This window comes from Staurois parvus, unplaced genomic scaffold (assembly GCF_062004578.1).
Source record: "Staurois parvus isolate SC_StPar_1 unplaced genomic scaffold, SC_StPar_1.0 ptg000414l, whole genome shotgun sequence".
Taxonomy (NCBI): Eukaryota; Metazoa; Chordata; class Amphibia; order Anura; family Ranidae; genus Staurois; species Staurois parvus.
The window spans coordinates 5,984,109-6,005,903 of NW_028318210.1; the positions used below are offsets into that span (position 1 = coordinate 5,984,109).

General features: G+C 41.2%; 1 protein-coding gene across 2 annotated transcripts in view; it reads left to right on the forward strand.

The window, feature by feature from the left end:
* Positions 1 to 21,795, forward strand: part of TMEM62 (transmembrane protein 62) — a 123,289-nt gene that overhangs the window by 73,416 nt on the left and 28,078 nt on the right. For both annotated transcript variants that reach the window (XM_089686887.1, XM_089686888.1), the window contains 3 exons: positions 9,214 to 9,330; positions 14,545 to 14,700; positions 16,601 to 16,760. In XM_089686887.1, coding sequence (XP_089543013.1) covers positions 9,214 to 9,330; positions 14,545 to 14,700; positions 16,601 to 16,760 — 433 coding nt within the window. The remainder of the gene's footprint in view (positions 1 to 9,213; positions 9,331 to 14,544; positions 14,701 to 16,600; positions 16,761 to 21,795) is intronic.

Consider the following 21,795-nt stretch of genomic DNA (forward strand, 5'->3'; position numbering starts at 1 on the left):
TGTGTGGGTCAATTTTTGAGGTAAATTATAGCAGAGAGGTGGTGGAACACACTGGAATGTTTATTGTTTGTTTTATTATATTATTCTTTCATGTTATCAATTATTTAAATCCATTGTATGCTTTGTACACTTATATTTATATTGCTTTATTGCACGCCGTTTTTTTATTTACATATACAGGTAAGCCTTACCTGTAGTTGTGGTTAATATCTCCTAAACATGCACCATTTAGGAGATGTTTACCTTAGTAGCAGCTGGTGACATCACCGGCACATGTGTGTTGCTCTCAATAGATGACATTGTGTCCATTGAGAGAGCTGTGCCATGTCTGACTCCCGCACGCATACATGGTACTGAGGTCATCACGGCTTGACCATTCAAATGGTCGGAGCCCACAAACCTGGAACAAAGACCAGGTGAAAATGTAAGCCCTGTCAGCAGTGACAGTGTGCCACTGAAGGGGTTCATTTTAGGGTAAGTCTGTCATAATGTGCTAGTATGCGATGTATACTAGCACAGGGCTCAAAATTTCAAGTCCTGAGCTACTAGCCAGGCATTAAGAGTTACTCGCCACCAGTTGCCCACCCAACCTCTACCCTGCCCTGACCTGCCCCACCCTGCCCCTAAACATGCCCTCGTAAATTATCTCATGAAATTACACTGTTAAATGTTTTATGCAGATTAAAGTTACAAAAATTTAAAATTAACAACAACTTTAACAGTATTAACATAAAGCAGTGTAAACATAAAAGGAAAATAAGTGTTTCACATCAATAGAGAAACAATAAATTAATTGTAACTACTCAAGCCTCTTATAAACTTAGAACAATTTTTTTCATCTTTACAATCACACGTAAGAGACTTTCGCTAAGTGAAAGTGTGGCATTAAGGGAAAACAAAGCAGAGCTTCGTTTGATGCCTGTGACGCATAGTGCAAGGGTCAGCAGTGTAACATAGAACATTAATTGCACAGTTCATCTGATTCAGGTGCCCTCTTCCTCTCCTGGTGGTGGGAGGGTGCAACGATGTTGCGTCCATGTACCATGTAGGTGAAGCCTCCAGGAGCAGCTGAGGGGAGCGGAGGAAGCTGCAGGTGGCCGAGGAGAAGCCAGAATAGTATAACGGGTTGACAGCCGATTATTCTCCTCCACCTCTGCAGCTACAGAGAGGGGAGAACTATCAACAGCAGTCACTGCTGCTATAGCAGCGGACTTTCCTAATGTTTCCCTCCCGTATCCTTTATTGGTGGGAAGTGCATTAGGATTATATACCCCTCCCAGTCCATTACATGGGGGAAATGTTTTGTATTCAATGTGATAGCTAAGAATAATGCTAACTGATAACAGTCCAAGCATAGAGAGTACAAGAAGTTAAGGACCCACAAGATTTCTGGTTGGATCAACAGATAAAATGCTTTCAGTGGAATGCTTAAAACACCATAAGGAAGAAAATAGGAGACATTATGTTTGGAGTTTACATGCACTTGGGTTTAAACTGAGGTTTAATGTATTTTCTATTTTGGGATATAGCACCAAAGATTTTGTGGTATGTGTAATGGTATTTATCACATTAATGCAAACTTCTGCTAAAAAACATTCCTACAGTGCCTCCTTCAGAGCTACTAGATACTGCGCTAAGCTGTTGCCAGTGAAAAAAGTTGTGCTGCTTACCCACCTCTTTCTGCCCTTACAGCCATTGGCAAAACCTGTAATAATACTACCCCACTGTGGATCGTGAATGCAGGAGAAACCATTGAATGACATTATTTCCTCCACCCAATCACAGAGCATGATGATTTGTGGGAGTCTCTCATGAGGCAATTGGATATTCCCTGGTTCAACCACCCCTGTCGTTATTACCTCTAAATATTAATATCCCATTATATTGTGTGCATTTAGAAATGCATCCAGCTTGTTTTTGTTTTAAAGAACAAAAACAAATCTACTGAGCTGATCAGAACCAGCTCTTGAGGGAGTCTGTTCCACATTTTCACAGCTCTCACTGTGAAGAAGCCTTTTCATATTTTGGAGAATAGATCTCTTCCTCTAGATGTAAAGATGCCCCCTTGTCTTCTGTAATGACCTGAAAGAGAATAACTCTATACCAAGTTCACTATATGGACCTCTTATGTATTTTAACAATAACTTTGTTCAAGTTTAATAAAGCAGAACACATAGAAGTGGTAAATCTTCGACAGTAAGCAGAAAGTACAGCGGATTCAAAATACAGAGGCATACTAGGTTCGCATTACAGAATGGGCAGGATATACAAAATACAATGGACCAGCACCTTCTTCGCACATTCAAAAGGTGGACAGTAACTCTATGTCTAAATCCATCTGTCTAAGCAGCGAGGGGACAGGCTCAGGGGGGATAACCCACGTATAGGTTACAATGCAACCAACAAAAGGAGGGGTGAAGAGAGAGGTTGAGGGCAGGGGAAGGGCTAGAAAGGAGAGGGGGAAAAAAGCAGTAAGGGAGCGGGGGGGGGGGGGGGGGCAAGGGGTACAGAACAAGGGCTGAATGAGAGAATATGAAAAAGGAGGAAAAGGAATAGGACCCCTGTAAACCTGAAGCGGGTGTCATGTCAGATTAACAGGTGGCAGAGAATACCCTATGAAAGACAGGTAATCAGATACCAACATATCTTATTAAACTTACTTGGGCAATTTCGGCCCAGGTACGTCAGTTTATACAGGGGCAGGGTGGCATTAACTAAAGATTTCCATTGTTGAACAGTCAGGGGATGAGGCTTTTTCCATTGGAGTAAGATTGCCTTCCTAGCATAGAACGCCATGTAGAAGACGAAGAGTATTTTTAGATTGAGGGACCTCTGTTTTCACAGATCCCTAACAGTAATTGGATTGGACTGCAAGAGATCTGCAGTTTTCGAATCATGTTAATATCCTCTACCACTCCATTCCAGAACTCCTGCACCTGTGAGCATGCCCACACCATTTGAAAAAATGTACCTGGTTCCGAGGGTCCCTAGAGACATATATTCTTATATTCTCGACAAACAGACAGCTGAGTAATAAACGCTATGTAAAAACTTAAGTTGAATGAATCTATCCCGTGCCGAGATCACCAGTGACAGATATTGTATACCCTCTTCCTAATCATCATCAGCCAATGTAGGGATATCAGCTCGTCACAGAGAGTAAAGTTGTAATACTTTAGAGGTATCTAATCCTGCCAAAAGAGAGTATATGGCAATCCCCTGACCTCAAAAGGTCTTCCAAAGAGGCAACCTCGAGAGTTATATGATGAGGGAACTGGGCCCCAAAAACATGTTGCAGTTGAAGGAACCTAAAAAACAACCGATTAGGAAGACCTTGTCTCTGCTTGAGGTTGTCTAAAGTAAGCAATCGACCCCGGGAGACTGTATCACATAATGTTTTTATATTGTATCGAGCCCACAATACAGGGTCTGGAATGGAACAGAAGTGTAATAAGTAAGGGTTGCCCCTTAGTGGAATAAATGGGGACCAGCTGTTCTTCTTTCCCATTTTTGACCTTACAGTTGCTCATACTCGAAGGATTGCCTTCATAGGGAGGGTAATGTTACAATTAGATCGTGGGCCCTGATGCACCAGGTTCCGAAGCTCAGTGTAGGAGTCAAGCAATGCCACCTCCTAAGGTGGCTGCAGGGTTAGCCGTTACTTCTGCAAACCACCGACGAGCCATGACTAAGACCACAGCCCAGTAGTATTTTAGTAAAACTCAGAGGCGCTAGGCCCCCAAGGATAATCGGCAACTGCAAAGTAGTTTTGGCAATTCTAGGAGTAGCACTTTTCCAAACGAAGGAGATGACTATACTATCCATCTACACAAGAAGGCAGTAGGTATAGGTACTGAGGTGTGCCTAAACAGATACCGAAACTTGGGTAAAATAGACATATTAATGAGGTTAATGCGACCAACCGTGTTAAGTGTAAAGACTTCCATACAGCGCATTTCTGAGTCAGGACAGAGACCACCGGGTTCAGGTTAATAGAAACGTATTATGTTCAATCGCTATGAATTTCAACCCCTAAGTATTTAAACCGGGAGACCTCTTCAGCGGCGTAGTCGTCACTGGTGGGGCAGTTGAGGCTTGAAGGCAAAAAACAGATTTCTCCCAGTTAATACGGATCCCTGAGTAGTTCCCAAAATCATTATAACAGTCAGGGCCGCCAATAGCTGGTCATTAGCATCTCTAAGATATAATATGGTATCGTCCGCTTATAAGGAAACTTTCTCCTCCAGCGGTCCTATTGTTATCTCATGGACCTCCAAGGAGGAACGGAGAAGGATGGCCATAGGCTCAATGGCAAGGGCAAACAGACCCAGGGAGAGGGGGCATCCTTGTCTTGTTCCCGTGCATAGGCCAAAGGAGGGGGAAAGAGTATCCCCCATGCATACCTGGGCTGTCTGATTCATGTATAGGGTCTGTAACCAAGAAATAAATTTAGGGCCAAAGCCCTAAGTATCTCCCACAGATATGCCCATTCAATTAAATCAAAAGCTTTTTCTGCGTCAAGAGACGCAACCACATTGGACTGGGTAATGCAATTGGTAGAGGTCAATACCGTATATAGTCTCCGATGATTGTCTGTACCCATACCGGGCATAAAGCCCAATTGATAATCATGTATCAATGTGAGAATAACCTCAGTGAGTCTTCTGGCAAGGATCTTGGTTAGTATCTTGGCATCTGTATTAAGGAGGGAAATAGGTCAGTAGGACATACATAATTTGGGATCCTTCCCTGGTTTAGGAACAACTACAATGACTGCCTGGGCCATGGAGGCTGGGAGGGTGCCCTTCTGCAAAGCCTCAACCAGCATCACATGGAACTTAGGTGTTAAAATTTCACTGTACTGCTTGTAAAATGTGGGGGGAAGACCATCTACTCCTGAGTTTTCACAGATTGGACATCACCCAGGACCTGCTGCACCCCTTCCAAAGTGATTGGAGCATCTGTTCCCATCCTGGTTCTTAGCAATACTGGTAGTAGGTGTTTGCTCTTTAGACAACCAAACAAGAGCTTCGCGTTTTTTTTGCCCTGCTCAAAAATGCACTGCGATTGGGACAACTGTTACTTTCCCGCTGCCTCCACTCAGATGAGCATTACCTCTCGGTATGCTACCTTCATATCCTGGTAAGTAATAGGATTACAAGTTATAGTATACTGTGATTCAAGTGTCTGGGCCTTATTCTCTGCACTGTCCAGATCAGCAGCAGCATCTCGTTGGACTGCAGATATAGCAGATTGATAACAAACCCTAACATAGGCTTTAAATGCATCCCAGAAAATTTCAGGAGAAATCGAACCTTCATTTAGGGGCCAGCAGTCCTGTATCTGCGGGGAAACCCTATTATCCGAGAACCAGAAGCAGGGCAGCCACCATATCTTCTCTGAAGGAAGGGTCATCGTTTATAGACTACACATCATAGGGGCATGATCAGAGATCCCTATAGGGAGCATAGAGACCTCTTGAACTTTGGATAGCAAGCTACTACTAACATATATTAAATCTATTATTGACATAGTGTTATAGGTAGTGCAGTGACAAGTGAAGGCCCTGACATCAGGGTATTTCCACCGCCATAAATCGTATAATCCACAGGCAGACGCCCACTTAGAGCATGCAGAGTCCACAGCAGCATCAGGAGTAAACTAAATATGTATTTGTGAGCATATTGAAATCCCCTGCAATTATATTATCAGTAGCATAACCAGATAGAAGGGTATTCAAGGTATGGAGATATGATGCCATGGCTGGAGCACATATAAGCCTAAAATAAGCATGGCAATTGCATCAATGACTGCATGTACCAGCACGTACCTTCCTTCGGGGTCTAACCTAGATCCAACAGGGTATAGTTAAGGGACTTGTGGATTGATATGCTGACCCCTGAACATATGCTGAAAAAGTTGCATGGTAATAATGGGCTACATAGGGTTTCTTTAACCTCAAAACTCTACTGCTCATGAGGTGAGTTTCCTGAAGTATACAGACATGAGGGTTGTACTTCTTGAGGTAAGTAAAGACTAGAGATTTCTTGATTTTAGCATTCAAACCCCGTCCATTCCTGGAGAGAAATCTTATGGGAGCCATGAGAAAGAGTAAACTATAAATCTAACAGGATAGAAATGTTCCAAAGGCCCAGGGGAAGGTACGCTCCCAGCACAATAGACCTACAGAGATTAATTCCGCCCACAACCCAGTACCCTTGTGTGACGAACGCGGTGCCTGACCCCTGCCCTTCTACCAACTTGTGACAAAGGACCAGCCAATCTCACACCGCTCTGTCATTTGCGTAACAATGCCACTCAGGTGCACCCTGCACAAAGATTTTCCAGCTCGCGGGACCACAATCTATGTGCCAGCAGCCTGAGAGCGGGATTAATTAATTACGCAATTAACCCTTGAAACTCCAAACTGCCACCAGATCGTTTTGTGCCTATCAACCCTTCACAATGTTAGCAAGAACAAATGTTAACAATAAATGTCTGTAACACACACTGTCACCACAGACAAGTATATTCAGAGGATTATTATACAGTAGCACTCTTCAAGAGACAGGGATTCTTTAGTTTGCATTAAAAGCTTTAAAGACAGTTTCAACACTTTTCAAAATAGGGTTTATTACTAAAAAGGTCAAAATGGTGCAATTAAAATATTTACAGAAAGGGATGTTACAAAGAAATAGAGAACGGTAATGCAACAGAGAAATAAAAGAAAGGAGTTAAGAAGGCAGAATATTTGCAAAGCTCTGGTTTAGCAGAGTCCAATTGTCCAAGCAAAAAGGTTGCCTTGGCTCTCAAGTCCATTAAGATGTTCCTTGGTTGATGTTAAACGAGAGCTCGTTTACTAGATCCGGTCAGTCCCTTTTCTTTGATATCAAAGGAGTGTTACCTGAGAACAACTGACCAATCATCTGGTTTAGGGGATGGGTGCTAGGAGTGTCACCAAATTTATGACCAACTACAGTTTCATACTAATATTAACAACTTCCAATATGTGCAGGTGGCATTCTAGCAACTGGCAGATTATTATTCAGAAATATATTTAGAACCCAACACAGCGTACCTTTGTCACCCAGGAGGGAAGAGACTGCTTTCTCCCGCTTTCCTATGTGCTAACATAGTCATGTATGACCTTGATTTGTTCGGTATGATATTCCCCTAATATTAATGTACCCTGTTCCTGTTGAATTCTATGAATTGTATGTGGAATTGTTACATGTGGAATAGATGTTTTATGGTTGCTCTGCATTCCTAGAACCTTAATGGCCTAACAGGTCATTTTTGACTGAGTTATTATTGTTTTACGATCGGACAGAGAAAAGTGTTTTCCATGGTTCCTGAAATAGACATCCTGCCAAGACTAATAAGCTGTTTACAGCTGCCATCCAGGCCTAGGGTCTGGTGCTATTGTGATTTAATTAAGATAAGAGGCTCTTTTGAAGTTCGTTAAAACTTACAGCTACAAATTCCATAGTTTGCAAAGGGGTAGGCACAATGAAGGCAGTTATCAAGCAACTTAGCTGTGCAAGTGCTGCGGCCCCCCAACCCGAGCAGAAGTATTAGGCAAAAGTGCACACCATATCAGCGGGCGCAGGGCAAGATATCAAGCCATTGTGAGACATCTTCAGGAGAGGTAAAATAGCGAGTAGACTCGCCATCCTCCACCCGGAGGTGAGCTGGGAATAGCATATTGTATTTTAACCCTTGAGTGCAAAGTTGGGCCTTGACATGGTTGAAGGTCCTCCAGAGCCTCTGAGTTTCCACCGAGTAATCTGGAAAAAGCATAAGCTTAACATTCTCATAATGCAGTGCCTCCAATTTCCACGTCTCCTGCAGCAACATGTCTCTAACTCGGAAGTTGAGGAGGCGAAAGATGAAGGTGCATGGTGGAGCACTTGGTGGGCCCCTCACCAGTGGCATCCTATGAAGCCCGCTCTACCGCAAAAAAGGGAGAAAAGGGAGGAGTGTGTGCAGTAAGCGCTCCATGAAGACCACAGGATCTTGGCCTTTGGCTTCCTCTGGCAGCCTGACTACCCAAAGGTTATTCCTGCATTTCCTGTTCTTGGGGTTGTTCCTGAACGGAATCCTCCAAGTCGCCAATGCGCCTCTCCACCTCAGTAAGCTGGTCTTGGAACTTGTCCTTGTCTCTCCTAATCAGCCCAATATCAGTCTGCTGAAGGTCTATCTTTGCCGTGAGCGTGGTCTGACAGACCGAGATGGCTTTCATAAGAGCAGTAAATTGATTGGGCTCCAACGCCACAGGGTCCCCTGCCTCAGTCTTGGCAGCCATGTTAGGACGGCCCAAGTCTCCTTTCCCTTTCACAGATAGGGACGGTTTAGAGGTGGAGACCCACTTATGTCTGGTCCCAAAATCACCTCTGGTCATGCCCTGAGATGCTGTGGTGTAGATTGCGTCACCCAGAGGGGTAGATCTCTATAAAAAACAGATAAATGCAACAGGCTGGTGTGGAGCTTCTCTCACCCACGTCTGCTCAGGTCACCATCTTTACCACGCCCCCTGAGCCTCTTATTTATACATGTTGATCATATATCCCTTTATTTCCTCTTCTCAAGAGAGAATAAATTCACTTTCCCTAATATTTACTCATAGCTGAGCTTCTCCATGCCTCTTATCAGTTTAGTTGCCCTTCTCTTCACTTTCTCCAGTTATCCAATATCCTTTTTGTGAACTGGTGCCCAATATTGAACTGCATATCCTAGATGAAGTTTTACTATATACATACTACATACCCACACTAAATTTCAGGTTTAAGAGATGGAGAGAGAATGGTGGTGAATTCGTACATGTTCTGCTGTTGTTTCATTGTCCAGCCTAAGGCAGGTCCTTGTCCAGGCTGTATTGCTCTACTGCATTTATTTGAGGAGTTCCAGGCAAGTTACAAATCAGTTGGCAGGTAACACAGTGCACATACTGTATATGTATTTCTGTTGTGTATTTAGCAGTTCACCTAGAGTTCCACTTTAAATATATTAAGTATGTTCGCCTATCCACATAACTTTTTTTAATTGAACAGTTTTTTCAACAAAGCTATTCATACTGAAGCTTTTGTTAAAATCGAGCTGTCTTTATGCTTCAAGCCAATGAAAATATAAAACATTTGGTATGCAAAATTGGTAAGCTTCATTATTTGAACAGGTCACAGGTTGTAAACATTTTGTTCTGTTTTTTCTTTTTAGTTCAGCTGTGGCATACATGTGTGGTCACCTGCATGCACTGGGAGGGCTGGCCCTATATAGTCAGCATCAACAAGGCACCCTGGAGCTGGAGCTTGGAGACTGGAAGGACAATAGAAGGTAATAATAACATCTTATTTGTACATTAAAGGACACAGAATGGGTATTCCAAGACCATGGATTACATGCTGCTACAGATGACTGGACACTGGCAAGAACCTTTGCTGAAGTGTACCCATATAACCCCACCAAATCTATGAGGCTCCAGTGTTTTGATAGTGAGCTTAGGCGATGGACCTGTTTTCCTCTGGGGAAGTGTTTTCCATCTGAACCTTCTATCAACATCGTCTGATTGCCTTGCACCATCTAGCAGTTTCTGAAACGGTTACCCTTGGTGTGTACCTTGAGGACCATACCCAGATGCCACCATGTGGGGCTGGCTTTTGTTAGCTTCAGGCACTGGATCCTGCATTTGACACTCACCTTGGAACAAAATCCAGTGTGTGAAGTTAGCTGCAGGGTGCTTTACAGGCCCAGGGCCATGGTCCATTTATGTGGTTCCTAGACCCTGAAGACCACTTGGGGGGGTGCCCACCAGCAGCTGAGTAGCCTGGACCTTATTATGGCCCAGCATCATGGAAAATATAAGGCAAAGTTTTCCTGTACATGAGCTCTGGTTCCTGGCTTTAAATTTGATCTCCAGGTTTCCTGTCACTTCATAGAGTTTGTTTGGACCAAACTGCTCCAAACAAGCTCTTTCCTTCACTAACTGCTGCACTGGTTCTAAGCACTGTATGAATTCTTATTGTTTCTTATCTTCAAATCTGCCAGATTCAGACCAAAAGAAGGCAAATTTGATGACTACCTTGCACCAACTCTAGGTACAAGGAGTGTGTGTAGCTGTTCCTTCAGGAGAACGGTTTCAATGTTTTATGCAAACCATTCACAGTCCTGAAACCAAATGGAGGAAAGCGCACAATACTGGACTAAAGATTACTAAACCGATTTCTTCGTGTTCCAAAATTACAGATAGAATCTACAAGATCTGTTGTTGCTTCCCTCAGACAAAGAGAATTTCCTGTATTAGTAGATGTAAAAAATGCCTATTTCCATATTCCAACTTCCCCATCACAACAGCTGCCTGGCTGTTCAGGGGACATGGTCCCCACAGGAGTCGCAACTTTCCATTAGCATTCTGGAACCCATTGCCATCAGACTGTCTCTACAGTATTGGACCTCCTTTCTACGAGGTCACCTAGTCAAAGTAGAATCACAGTACCACAGCACTTGCCTACATAAACCATCAAGGGGCACCAGAAGCCTAGCATTCCTGAAAAAATATGTATAATTGTCTCATGGGCATGAATTTGCACTACAAATCTCCCACCAGTGCATATTCAAGTCAGTGGATAGTTGTCATGTGTTTTTTTTTTTTTTTTAAGCCATCAATGCCTTCAAGTGCTTTTTGCTCTTCAGAAACTTCCCTTTGAACTGGTTACAGACATTCCTTTGGAACAACCTACCCTTAAATCCATATTAACCCAAAATGTACTATATTGCAGCTTACCAATCCTTAAATGGGGTGGCTGCATTAGTGTTTTTTTTTTTTTGCACTTTCATTTTTCCTGGTGATACAGCCAGTGACACACTCCTATGTTAGCGCTCTTTCACACTTCCATGCTTCTAAAACACACTAAGTGGTGAATAGCTAGTTGTTAAGGACACCAGCAGGTGCTGGCTCCACGAAAGCCAGCTATTCACTGGTTAAGGACACCATTGGGTGCCCGCTCTGCTGTTTACTGGTTGTTAAGTACCTAGCACCTGCCAGTGTCCTATATATCAGCAGATAGCTACACATACAATACCCCCTGTACCTCCATGGTGGTCACCTCCAGCTCTTCTCAGTCCCTTGTGCTGAAGTTGGTCCAGCCGGTGGTGAAGAGTGTGGCCAGGCAGAGCAGAGCCTGCCACAGCTACCATCAGACGTGGCAGAGGGGGGAAGAACCAGCTAACACTTTATAAGCAGTTACAGCAAAAATTTCTTTCTTTTTGGGATAAAGGTTTTACAGAAATAAAAGCCATCCATTGTAAGCACTCCTGTTTGTGGTAAATGGGTTGATGCTACCCTCAAACTGCTACTTTTTTTGGACATCTTGTTCTTTTGAAATAGATTGAAAAGAAGTGAATTTGATGGCTGGATTACCAGATGAAAATAAAGGGGAAAAAAACTAATGGCAGCCAGCACATCTAAGAATTTGTAAGCTGCGATTTTAATAAATTTTTAGTTTTTTAGTTTAAGACTGCTTTTAAGTTGACTTCATGATTGCCATCTCTTCTGTTAGGTATGTTTCTGAGTTAGCAGATCTATTTTGTAAGTGTAGCACTACCCTCTTAGGAACTTGCTGAAGTTTTTGGCTCCCGCTATAGTCCTGCACAGCCAGGCAGCACGCATTTCCTCAATCAGACTTGTTTCCAGGAGACGGCAACCAGTCCTTGAGCTTTGTTTTTTTAATTGTATTAGGAGATTTGAACTGGGATGGGGTTAGGGGTGTACGGGATGCCCAATGGAACTGAGAAACCGAGGACAACTTCCTGAAACTTTATCCAAGTTTTTACAGCAAAAAATCCTCCTCTTGGAGAGCTTGCCAGCGTCTCCGTTTGTACTAGTCCAGACCCTAGATACTCCTTATCTAGCTGTTCTGGGTGAATCCCTGAGCAGGGAATCCAATGCCTGTCACTTTAAAGTAAGATCGTCCCGGATAGTAGCTAATCTTTTTTTTCCACCAGAGTGCTCCTTCCCCTGTCTGGCCCAGGGGGTGCAGGTCTACTCGCTCAGTCCTTTTCCTTTGTTACTGGTGGGTTGGTGGCTGCTACCAGGCCTTCTAGCTGAGCCACTCCTTCCCTGCCTCACAGGTGGTCCTCGGGGACGGTGCAGTCCTAAGCTTTCCTCCTTCCAAGCTTCTTGCCTGGGGGTGAATCCCTCTCCCATCTGGGCCCCCTCCCAGACTCATGCTCTCCAGCCTCACTTCCTCTCCATCTTTCACCCACATTTTTGGAGTGGAGAAGTTAGGGTTTGGCCAGGATCCTTCAAGAGTACAGACTAGCCACTCCTCTCCTCTTCCCACTGTTTCTAGATCTTTTTCCAAGGTTCTAGAACAGGGGGAAGTCTCGGAGAGCTAGTCTGCAGAGCCTCGCAGCTCTGACCCTAATTTGACCCTGCTAGCTATCACAGCCAGGCTTCTATTCAGCTCTTCTAACTAACAATTGAACTAGAGCTCCCCCTAGCTAACTAGGAGGGTGCTACATAAGGTGCCTTTTATTGTTTTGCACAGGAATTAGGTGGTTTTGAGACCAAAACCTTCCGTTTTGCCTAAGGTGGTCTTCTCCATTGACTTCTAATGAGGCTCTAATCTGTCCTTCTTTCCTTATGTCTTGCTTCAACAAGGAAATTGCCCTACACTGCCTATATTTGGTCAGCTCTGTCGGGATCTACCTGAAAGGAACCGCCTGTATTCACAAGACTTTGTCCTGCCTGTGGGCCTTTGTAGAGAACACCCTGGACTCCTGCCTATGCCCTTAAGTAAAAGGTTCCCCTCTTTTTTTGAAGTGAGAGTAAACTCCCTTTACTCTCAGGTAAGCCTATATTAAGGCTTACCTGTAGGTACTGTAAATATCTCCAAAACATGCACTGTTTAGGAGATATTTTACATGTGAAGCAGCCATTGACGTCACTTGCGCATGCGCCCTGTGCTCTCAATGGACAGCATGCTGCCCATTGAGAGAGCTGTGGCGTGGCCATGACTGAAGTACGCATGCATGGGAATGATATCATCGCACCTCTCCCATTCAAGGGAGGAAGACTGGATGAAGATGGATTCCCTGTCAGCGGTGACAGGGAGCCACTGGAGGGATCCTTTTCACATGTAAGGAGCTGTATTTTACCCTACTGTGGGACCATTTTTTTTTTCTTTAATCCAAACTCTGTTTACTACCACTTTAAGAGAGCCAATTCTGCCAGAGCTATCTCCTGGTTTTTTTTGGGGCATCGAACAGTTGTATTGCTGATTTTCAAGGCCATCATCTGGTTGTTTGTTGTGGTGTTCTACCAAGTGGATGTTCGAGCCTCAGTTGATGCAAGCTTCAGCCACAAGCTACTGTTCTCTGAGCATTTATGCAGGTTTGTTATACCCTTGTTCTTCCTGCAGTTCTAGCTGCTATGTTGTAGCCCACCCTTCCGTTTTTTTGGGGGGTTTTTTCGGATGTGCTCCACAGTCTAGGTAAGAATATATAAATTATTTATATATTGCAAAGGGTATCACTTACCAGGTTCTTTCAACTAAGTTGTTTTAGCTGGGGTAAATTATAGCTGGACAACCACCTTACCACACTGCTCTGATTTTAATATATAGCACCATGAAATACAGATGTCATTTATATTCTGTACTGCTTTTAAAGAGACACATTAAAATACCGAACTCTAAGAATAAAGATGTATTCGATTTCGATTTACCAGTCCTCAGATGTGATGGTTGCAATACTTTTTTTTTCATGCATTTTTCCTTTTTATTATACCTGGTGATTTTACCAGTAACACACAGTCCACCCTGGAGTAATTGTAACATATTTTTGGGTGATCCCCGAAGTTACCCAGGATAAAATGTGTTTAGAACTACAGAACACCTCCCCCTCTTCTCATTACACAGGGAATAAAGAATTCTGTTTTTAGTAAAATGTTCTAGGCTTGTACCTTTCCTGTTACTGGGTTCATATGGACTCCTATAATTTCACCCTCACCCCCCCTCCCACCCTTTAAGGCTGTTTATATGGATGTATTTCCCAGGGATTCCTGCGTGTGGGGTGGGCCCCCTGGCACTTCTTCTCTGTGGGGTCCTGCTATTGAGGTTGAGATGCCAGAGGGAGGGGAGTGGGTGGTTTGTCTTGAGATCCTCGGGGTTCTCTCACCTATGTCTGCTACTGTTCACCTGTTTTTTGATTACCAGTTCTCTGTGTTCTCCAGTACCCAAGTACATGCTGTTGCTTTCATTCTTTTGAATATTGTGTGTTATGCATTTACGCCCTGTGCATTTTATTCTGCTTTGGTCATGGCAGTTTTGCTGTCATATGATGTACTTGCTTTTGATTGAACTTGGAATTTCTCCCTTTATTTGTTTAAGAAACTGTTTATGAAACTAAAATGTTATAGGCTTTAATTAGGTCCCTTTTACTGGCTAGAAGAGCATGGTGCTGAGATTATTGTTGTAGGTAAAAGCATTCTTTGTACAAATCATCTTTATGGCTGCATAATGTAGCTGCGTGGTTGTCTTTCTTGCCCAGATATCGGATCTTTGCCTTTGATCATGACCTGTTCAGCTTCATTGACCTGCAACATGATGAGTGGCCTGCAATTCTCATTACTAACCCCAAATCTGCTCTGTATACAAACCCGGCAGTGGAGCCTTTGAAACGCATCCAGCACTCAACACACATCAGGTATCAGATGCTTTCTGTGAAAGGATGACAAGATGATTACTGTCAGTAATGTTTCATACAGAGTAAACTGGGAGAGCACAAGATATTGTACATACAATGCAGAAACTAATCAATACAATTAAGAGTCAATAAGTGTCATTAAAGTTAACCTGTTCTTTGGCTGTGCAGTGAAAAGCAGCAGGTGTACCTTTTAAAGTTCTCCTCTGCAAAAGAAAAAACCTAAATAAAAAATGGATTCTGCTCAATACCTCAACCCAGATCAAAGTTCTTTATCAGATTAACATAGATAAACTGTATATCTAGTGAAAAAAAGTTTAATACTGACAGATATCATTGATTTATTAATTCCATTTATTAGTTAAAAACCAAAACACACTAAACATATAGACAAACCCTTTAAAAACATATCAAAAGTCATGTCTAAGGATCAATGGAATATCTTGAAACTGTGTGTGTGTGTGTGTGTATGTGTGTGTGTGTGTATATATATATATATATATATATATAATTTATTGTATACTCCTGTCTAAGAAATTTCAATTACTAGGAATCTCTCAGGAGATAGAGGGACAGCTAAAAAAAATAAAGAAAAGGATAGGTATGGTGGCCAAAAAATGGATAAATGCACAACATGCTGGACAAACATTCCCACAGTGAATGCAGCGTCCTGGGTTTAATATCACTTGAAGAATTTCATAAATGGACAAAGCTAGATATATTTATTGTAGCCACAAAAGTCCAAACTGCAGGGAACAACTGGATGTGGTCTGGAAGAGGAACCCAAACTTCTATAAGGGAATTCTAATGATGTATATTAGCACAAATCAACCTTATCTGACCGTCAACCTCCCTCGCACAGCTGGCTGTTGTTGTAAAAGGCATCCACATGGATTTGGACTTAGTTGACCAGCACATTCTGTATATCATGTGCATATCTCAGCCCAACTACAAATCATAGGTTTTGGATAGGGTTGATGTTTGTTGAGTGTGTTTTGGTTTTTAACTAATAAATGGAATTAGTAAGTCAATGCTATCTGTCGGTATTAAACTTTTTTTCATTAGACATAGTTTATCTATGTTAATCTGATATATAACTTTGATCTGGGTTGAGGTATTAGGCAGAATCCATTTTTTTATTTAGGTTTCTTCTGATACAATTTTTTTGTGGCGTGCTCCCTCCCATTTGTCATATAAATATAAAGGTGGGACCTGGTAGGATCTGTGCTTTTTATTTTTCCTTTGTATCCTCTGCAAAAGCTTGTGCTTACTTTGCTTTGCACACCCACCACTCCCATTTGCTGACAGAAGGAGAAAATTCTACAAGTTGATAATGTTCAGAGCTTACACAGGACTGAGAGATATTTTCCACCTACATGTGATGGCTCTGGCACTGTGTCCAAGAACCAGCACTGTCATGTGGGAGGAAGGAAAGTAAAGATTTCTCTTAAAGCTCCACTGTAACACTAAACATTGATATACTGGATTTAATATCTTCCTACTTTAAAATTGTGTGTTTTTTTTTTTTTTTTAGACTTTCATATAAAGCCAACTACACACTGCAAGTTTTTTTGTTATATCTAGTGTATTGAAAATAAAATAAATTGACAGATCAAAGTGCCAACATAAGCAATATTGGTGCGGCGATCTCCCCCACTGTGCTATTGTATTCAGAATATACCCCCCCGCTCCACCAGCCATTGGCTGCAAGCCTTGATCAGATGCTGCTTTTTAGCATGTCCCTTTCACAATAGCAGGTCAGACTTCTGTACACACTGACTGAAAATCAGCCAATTCCTGCTGAACCAGCCGATTTTCGGACAGTCTATATTCAGCTTAAAAAGAAACCGTAAAGAATACAACATATTTCCCTTGAGAGAATTAATTCATTATTCTTTTTAAGAGTTCTGGTGTTTTCCCCGGATCCCATCATCTCAGTCAAGGTGTTCATAGATGGAATTGAACTGGGAGATGCTGAGAATTCCTCTGGTCCTTTGTACGTGTTGGAGTGGAGTGCTGAAGCATATATAACTGGACTACATGAGATTAAAGTCCAAGTGAAGGTAAACCACAAAAAAAAAAAAAAATTACTGCACTGTATTTGACAACTACAATGAAGCAACTGTTAAAAATGCAGAGAAATTTGATCAGGACCAGACTTATACAGGAATCTGGATATCTCGTTTTCTATTTTTAGTAATGAGCAATCTTGACTTTTGAGAGAGAAGTTTTTTGCTCTAAAAAGAAAAAAAATCTATATCTCTGCAAAGAAAAATCAGGGCCAGGCTTATGTCTCTACAAAGAAAAATCAGGGTCGGGCTTATACAGGAACGTAGAACCTATCTAATTTTCTATTTCCAGAAATTAGCAATTTTTCCTTTTGAGAGATGAAGATTTTTTGCTCTAATTTTACTAAGGGCCTTTATCAATGAAATTTTGTCTTTGTCAAGTCAGTGGGAATGCGAAATGGCCCAAAGCAGGTCGATGCAGCTTTCAAGGTCAAATGCAGGTTAGATGTGTCAGATGTCATGTTAGCTCTATTTAGCTTTATTTTCATATAATTTATGAAAACAGGCAGGGATCTGGAATTAAGGAGAGTGCCTACTAATTTTCATAAATCATTTGATAATCCGAGTTCTTTATTTGTGCTAATCTGAAGATTAAATAAAAAGCAATAATGTGCAACAATATATATTTGTTAGTAATAAAATCAGTGCAAAATGGTAATTAAAAAATAATAGGTGATGATAAATAATACAGTCAGGTCCATAAATATTGGGACATCGCCACAATTCTAACATTTTTGGCTCTATACACCACCACAATGGATTTGAAATGAAAGCAAAAAGATTTGCTTTAACTGCAGACTGCCAGCTTTAATTTGAGGGTATTTACATCCAAATAAGGTGAATGGTGTAGGAATTACAACAGTTTGCATATGTGCCTCCCACTTGTTTAGGGACCAAAAGTAATGGGACAGAATAATAATCATAAATCAAACTTTCACTTTTAAATACTTGGTTGCAAATCCTTTGCAGTCAATTACAGCCTGAAGTCTGGATTGCATAGACATCACCAGACGCTGGGTTTCATCCCTGGTGATGCTCTGCCAGGCCTCTACTGCAACTGTCTTCCGTTCCTGCTTGTTCTTGGGGCATTTTCCCTTCAGTTTTGTCTTCAGCAAGTGAAATGCATGGTCAATCGGATTCAGGTCAGGTGATTGACTTGGCCATTGCATAACATTCCACTTCTTTCCCTTAAAAAAACTCTTTGGTTGCTTTTGCAGTATGCTTTGGGTCATTGTCCATCTGCACTGTGAAGCGGCGTCCAATTCTGAGTTCTGAAGCATTTGGCTGAATATGAGCAGATAATATTCCCGAAACACTAAAGAATTCATCCTGCTGCTTTTGTCAGCAGTCACATCATCAATAAATACAAGAGAACCAGTTCCATTGGCAGCCATACATGCCCACGCCATGACACTACCACCACCATGCTTCACTGATGAGGTGGTATGCTTAGGATCATGAGCAGTTCCTTTCCTTCTCCATACTCTTCTCTTCCCATCACTCTGGTACAAGTTGATCTTGGTCTCATCTGTCCATAGGATGTTGTTCCAGAACTGTGAAGGCTTTTTTAGATGTCGTTTGGCAAACTCCAATCTGGCCTTCCTGTTTTTGAGGCTCACCAATGGTTTCCATCTTGTGGTGAACCCTCTGTATTCACTCTGGTGAAGTCTTCTCTTGATTGTTGACTTTGACACACATACACCTACCTCCTGGAGAGTGTTCTTGATCTGGCCAACTGTTGTGAAGGGTGTTTTCTTCACCAGGGAAAGAATTCTTCGGTCATCCACCACAGTTGTTTAACGTGGTCTTCCGGGTCTTTTGGTGTTGCTGAGCTCAGCGGTGCGTTCCTTCTTTTTAAGAATGTTCCAAAGAGTTGTTTTGGCCACGCCTAATGTTTTGCTATCTCTCTGATGGGTTTGTTTTGTTTTTTCAGCCTAATGATGGCTTGCTTCACTGATAGTGACAGCTCTTTGGATCTCATCTTGAGAGTTGACAGCAACAGATTCCAAATGCAAATAGCACACTTGAAATGAACTCTGGACCTTTTATCTGCTCAATGTAATTGGGATAATGAGGGAATAACACACACCTGGCCATGGAACAGCTGAAAAGCCAATTGTCCCATTACTTTTGGTCCCTTAACAAGTGGGAAGCACATATGCAAACTGTTGTAATTCCTACACCGTTCACCTGATTTGGATGTAAATACCCTCAAATTAAAGCTGACAGTCTGCAGTTAAAGCACATCTTGTTCGTTTCATTTAAAATCCATTGTGGTGGTGTATAGAGCCAAAAATGTTAGAATTGTGTCGATGTCCCAATATTTATGGACCTGACTGTAATTAAAACAAAATAACAGTTCAATGATCTAATCAGTAATAATGGTTACAAGCTCAAACCAGCAATATTAAATATTAATGAAATAGGACCAACTGTCTAAAAATTACAGCATATGAAACTGTGACTCAGAATATGACAAAGAATATGGAAATTGACCATGTGATCTCTTTACAACCAGATATTCAAAGCTTAAAGTTTACATTGGCATGAAATGATTTAGAATAACATACACAGAAAATCCAATAAGTTTAGAATCTATCTGAGGTCAAGAACAAATGTTCACTAAGTTGTCTACTTTGTCATATATGCCCAACTAAACCATTGACTAGTAGCTGAAATCCGCTTTGGGGATATTCCAAAGAGCATAATCCAACCCTCCGATAATTGAAATGAAGATAATTTTATACTGCAGTGAAAATGATTTCAAATCAACTCCAGTGCTAACAATAACCAGTATCAGGCTAAACGGTTTAGTTGGAGATATAAGGCAATCGCAAATTGCCTGCAGAAAAATTATATATATATATATATATATATATATATATATATATATATATATATATATATATATATATACATACATACATACATACATACACACACACTGTATGTATACATACAGACATTAGCTGAGGTCATTTGTACTGAGATTTCTCAATTATCTAACTTCTTCTGTAGCATACAGATGTTGTAATATAATAAACTCAAAATAATTATTTATAATGTTGAAAACATAATATCCTAAATATATACTAATATGTATAAATTGCTAAAACCAATTAATATAGTTAAAATATATATACATATGGAAATTGAATATAATAATGTAAACCCAAATTACTTAATTAGGCAAGTATTCACTTCATGCAATAATAATAATACAATTGACATTTTTGGTTAAAATAATCCTGTCAAGTAATAACACCATATGCAATGTAAATTTTAATATGAACTCTTTTTTTTCCATATGTTCATGGGGGGAAAAAAAATCTTTGTGAATAGTTTTGTCTTTTGTTCAATCGAGACATGAATCCACAATTAATCTTGCAAATTGGTACCATGTTCAGTACTTACCTCTTTGTCTGATACCACCATACCCCCCAAAAAAAATTTACATCCTGGGAAAGTATCCTATAAGAAACTGAGAATGTCTACTGTTAGAATATTTGTTCAGAAACCATGAAAATAGAATTTAAAGAACAAAATTGCTTCTAGCATGCCCATGTAACATTATGTAGAGATAAGTTCAGGCCTTCCAGTTTCATTCAGTGAGCATCGAATCGTTTCGACAGATGCTCCTGTCAGTTAACTGTAAATGCTCTGAAAAGCATCTCATATTAACCTTGAATGTGAGCTGAAGGCCCTAAAGGCATGCTGCACTTTCCTATCAACACAAGGCCTTGGTGTGAACAGGACACATAGAAAACAATTGTGCCCTTGTAGAACGTCTGCACAAAAACTGAAACCATGGTGTGAATGTGGCCTTAAACATGAGGTTCAAGAATCAGTGGTCTATTGAAGTCATGCAGTTGCTGCCTGAACTTGCACAGCAGCTATGTTATTTTGTATATGGTGGTTTGTATTGGTTGATGCAGTACCTTTTGATATGGATTTCTTGAACCTTTTCCCTGGATTTAATGTTTAACCACTTGTCTACCGACGTTGTTTATAAACGGCGGCTGGTAGAATGGGATTTTAAACACATTAGCAGCTGGGAGTGTGTTTACTTTTGTTCAGCTGGTGATGTACTTTCTGGTTCAGCCGCCTGATCACTTCCACTGTCTCTGAAGGTATAATAGCAATACTGCTTGGGTCATCAGCATGGTCTTATGTTCAGGTGCATTTAACATGGGCCGTCTGAAATGCCAAGATCCTCACTCATTCTCCTGCATTAACTATAAGAGACCTCAGTGACGATTTGTGAGGAGATGAACAGAGCTTTCTACAGGTTATACATATAGTAACTGTACACTTAGCCTCACAGATTAGTCGTGCACATGCATGTAACTGTAGAGTTGTATTAATGTGTGTCTTACAATAACCTTCATCCATCAAAGAAGGTTCACTCTCTCTGCAAATTTATATTGGATGAACTTATCCTTTTATTAACGCAGGCATTCTGGCAGTTTGTTCATACGTTTTACAGATTAAAAATGCGTTGGTACAAACAATGGTCAATGATGAGCACAATAATTACACAGACCCCTTTTATGGCAAATATTGGCCACACATATTTTATCCTGCTAACTAATTTAGTTTGAGTTTTTATTGACAAATATGTAGTAACACTGCTTCAAGCCGGTCTCCCTTTTGTTAACCCCAATCCACAGCCAGTGCAGGCCCGGTTCAGCACTGAGTAACTATTCAAGTAAAGGTGGATGACTGCACACCCATGTAATGGAAAATCCAGATACTTTATTCAGTGTTATAATAGTCAAAACATCATAGAAAACACCTTAACGTGTTTCAGATACAGAACGCTTTCTTATAACCCACCGGTGTGCAGTCATCCACCTTTACTTGAATAGTTTGACCTTATACATAAGTGGTGAGACTCAGTCTCTGAGTGGAAAGGTTGTTCTGATCAAGCACGGTTGTAATAAAGATTCAGTGACCAACTGTTTGTCCCTAGACTAAATTTTCAGGGAAATAAAAAAGAGAAAAAAAAATCTGTATCCATTTTGAATTT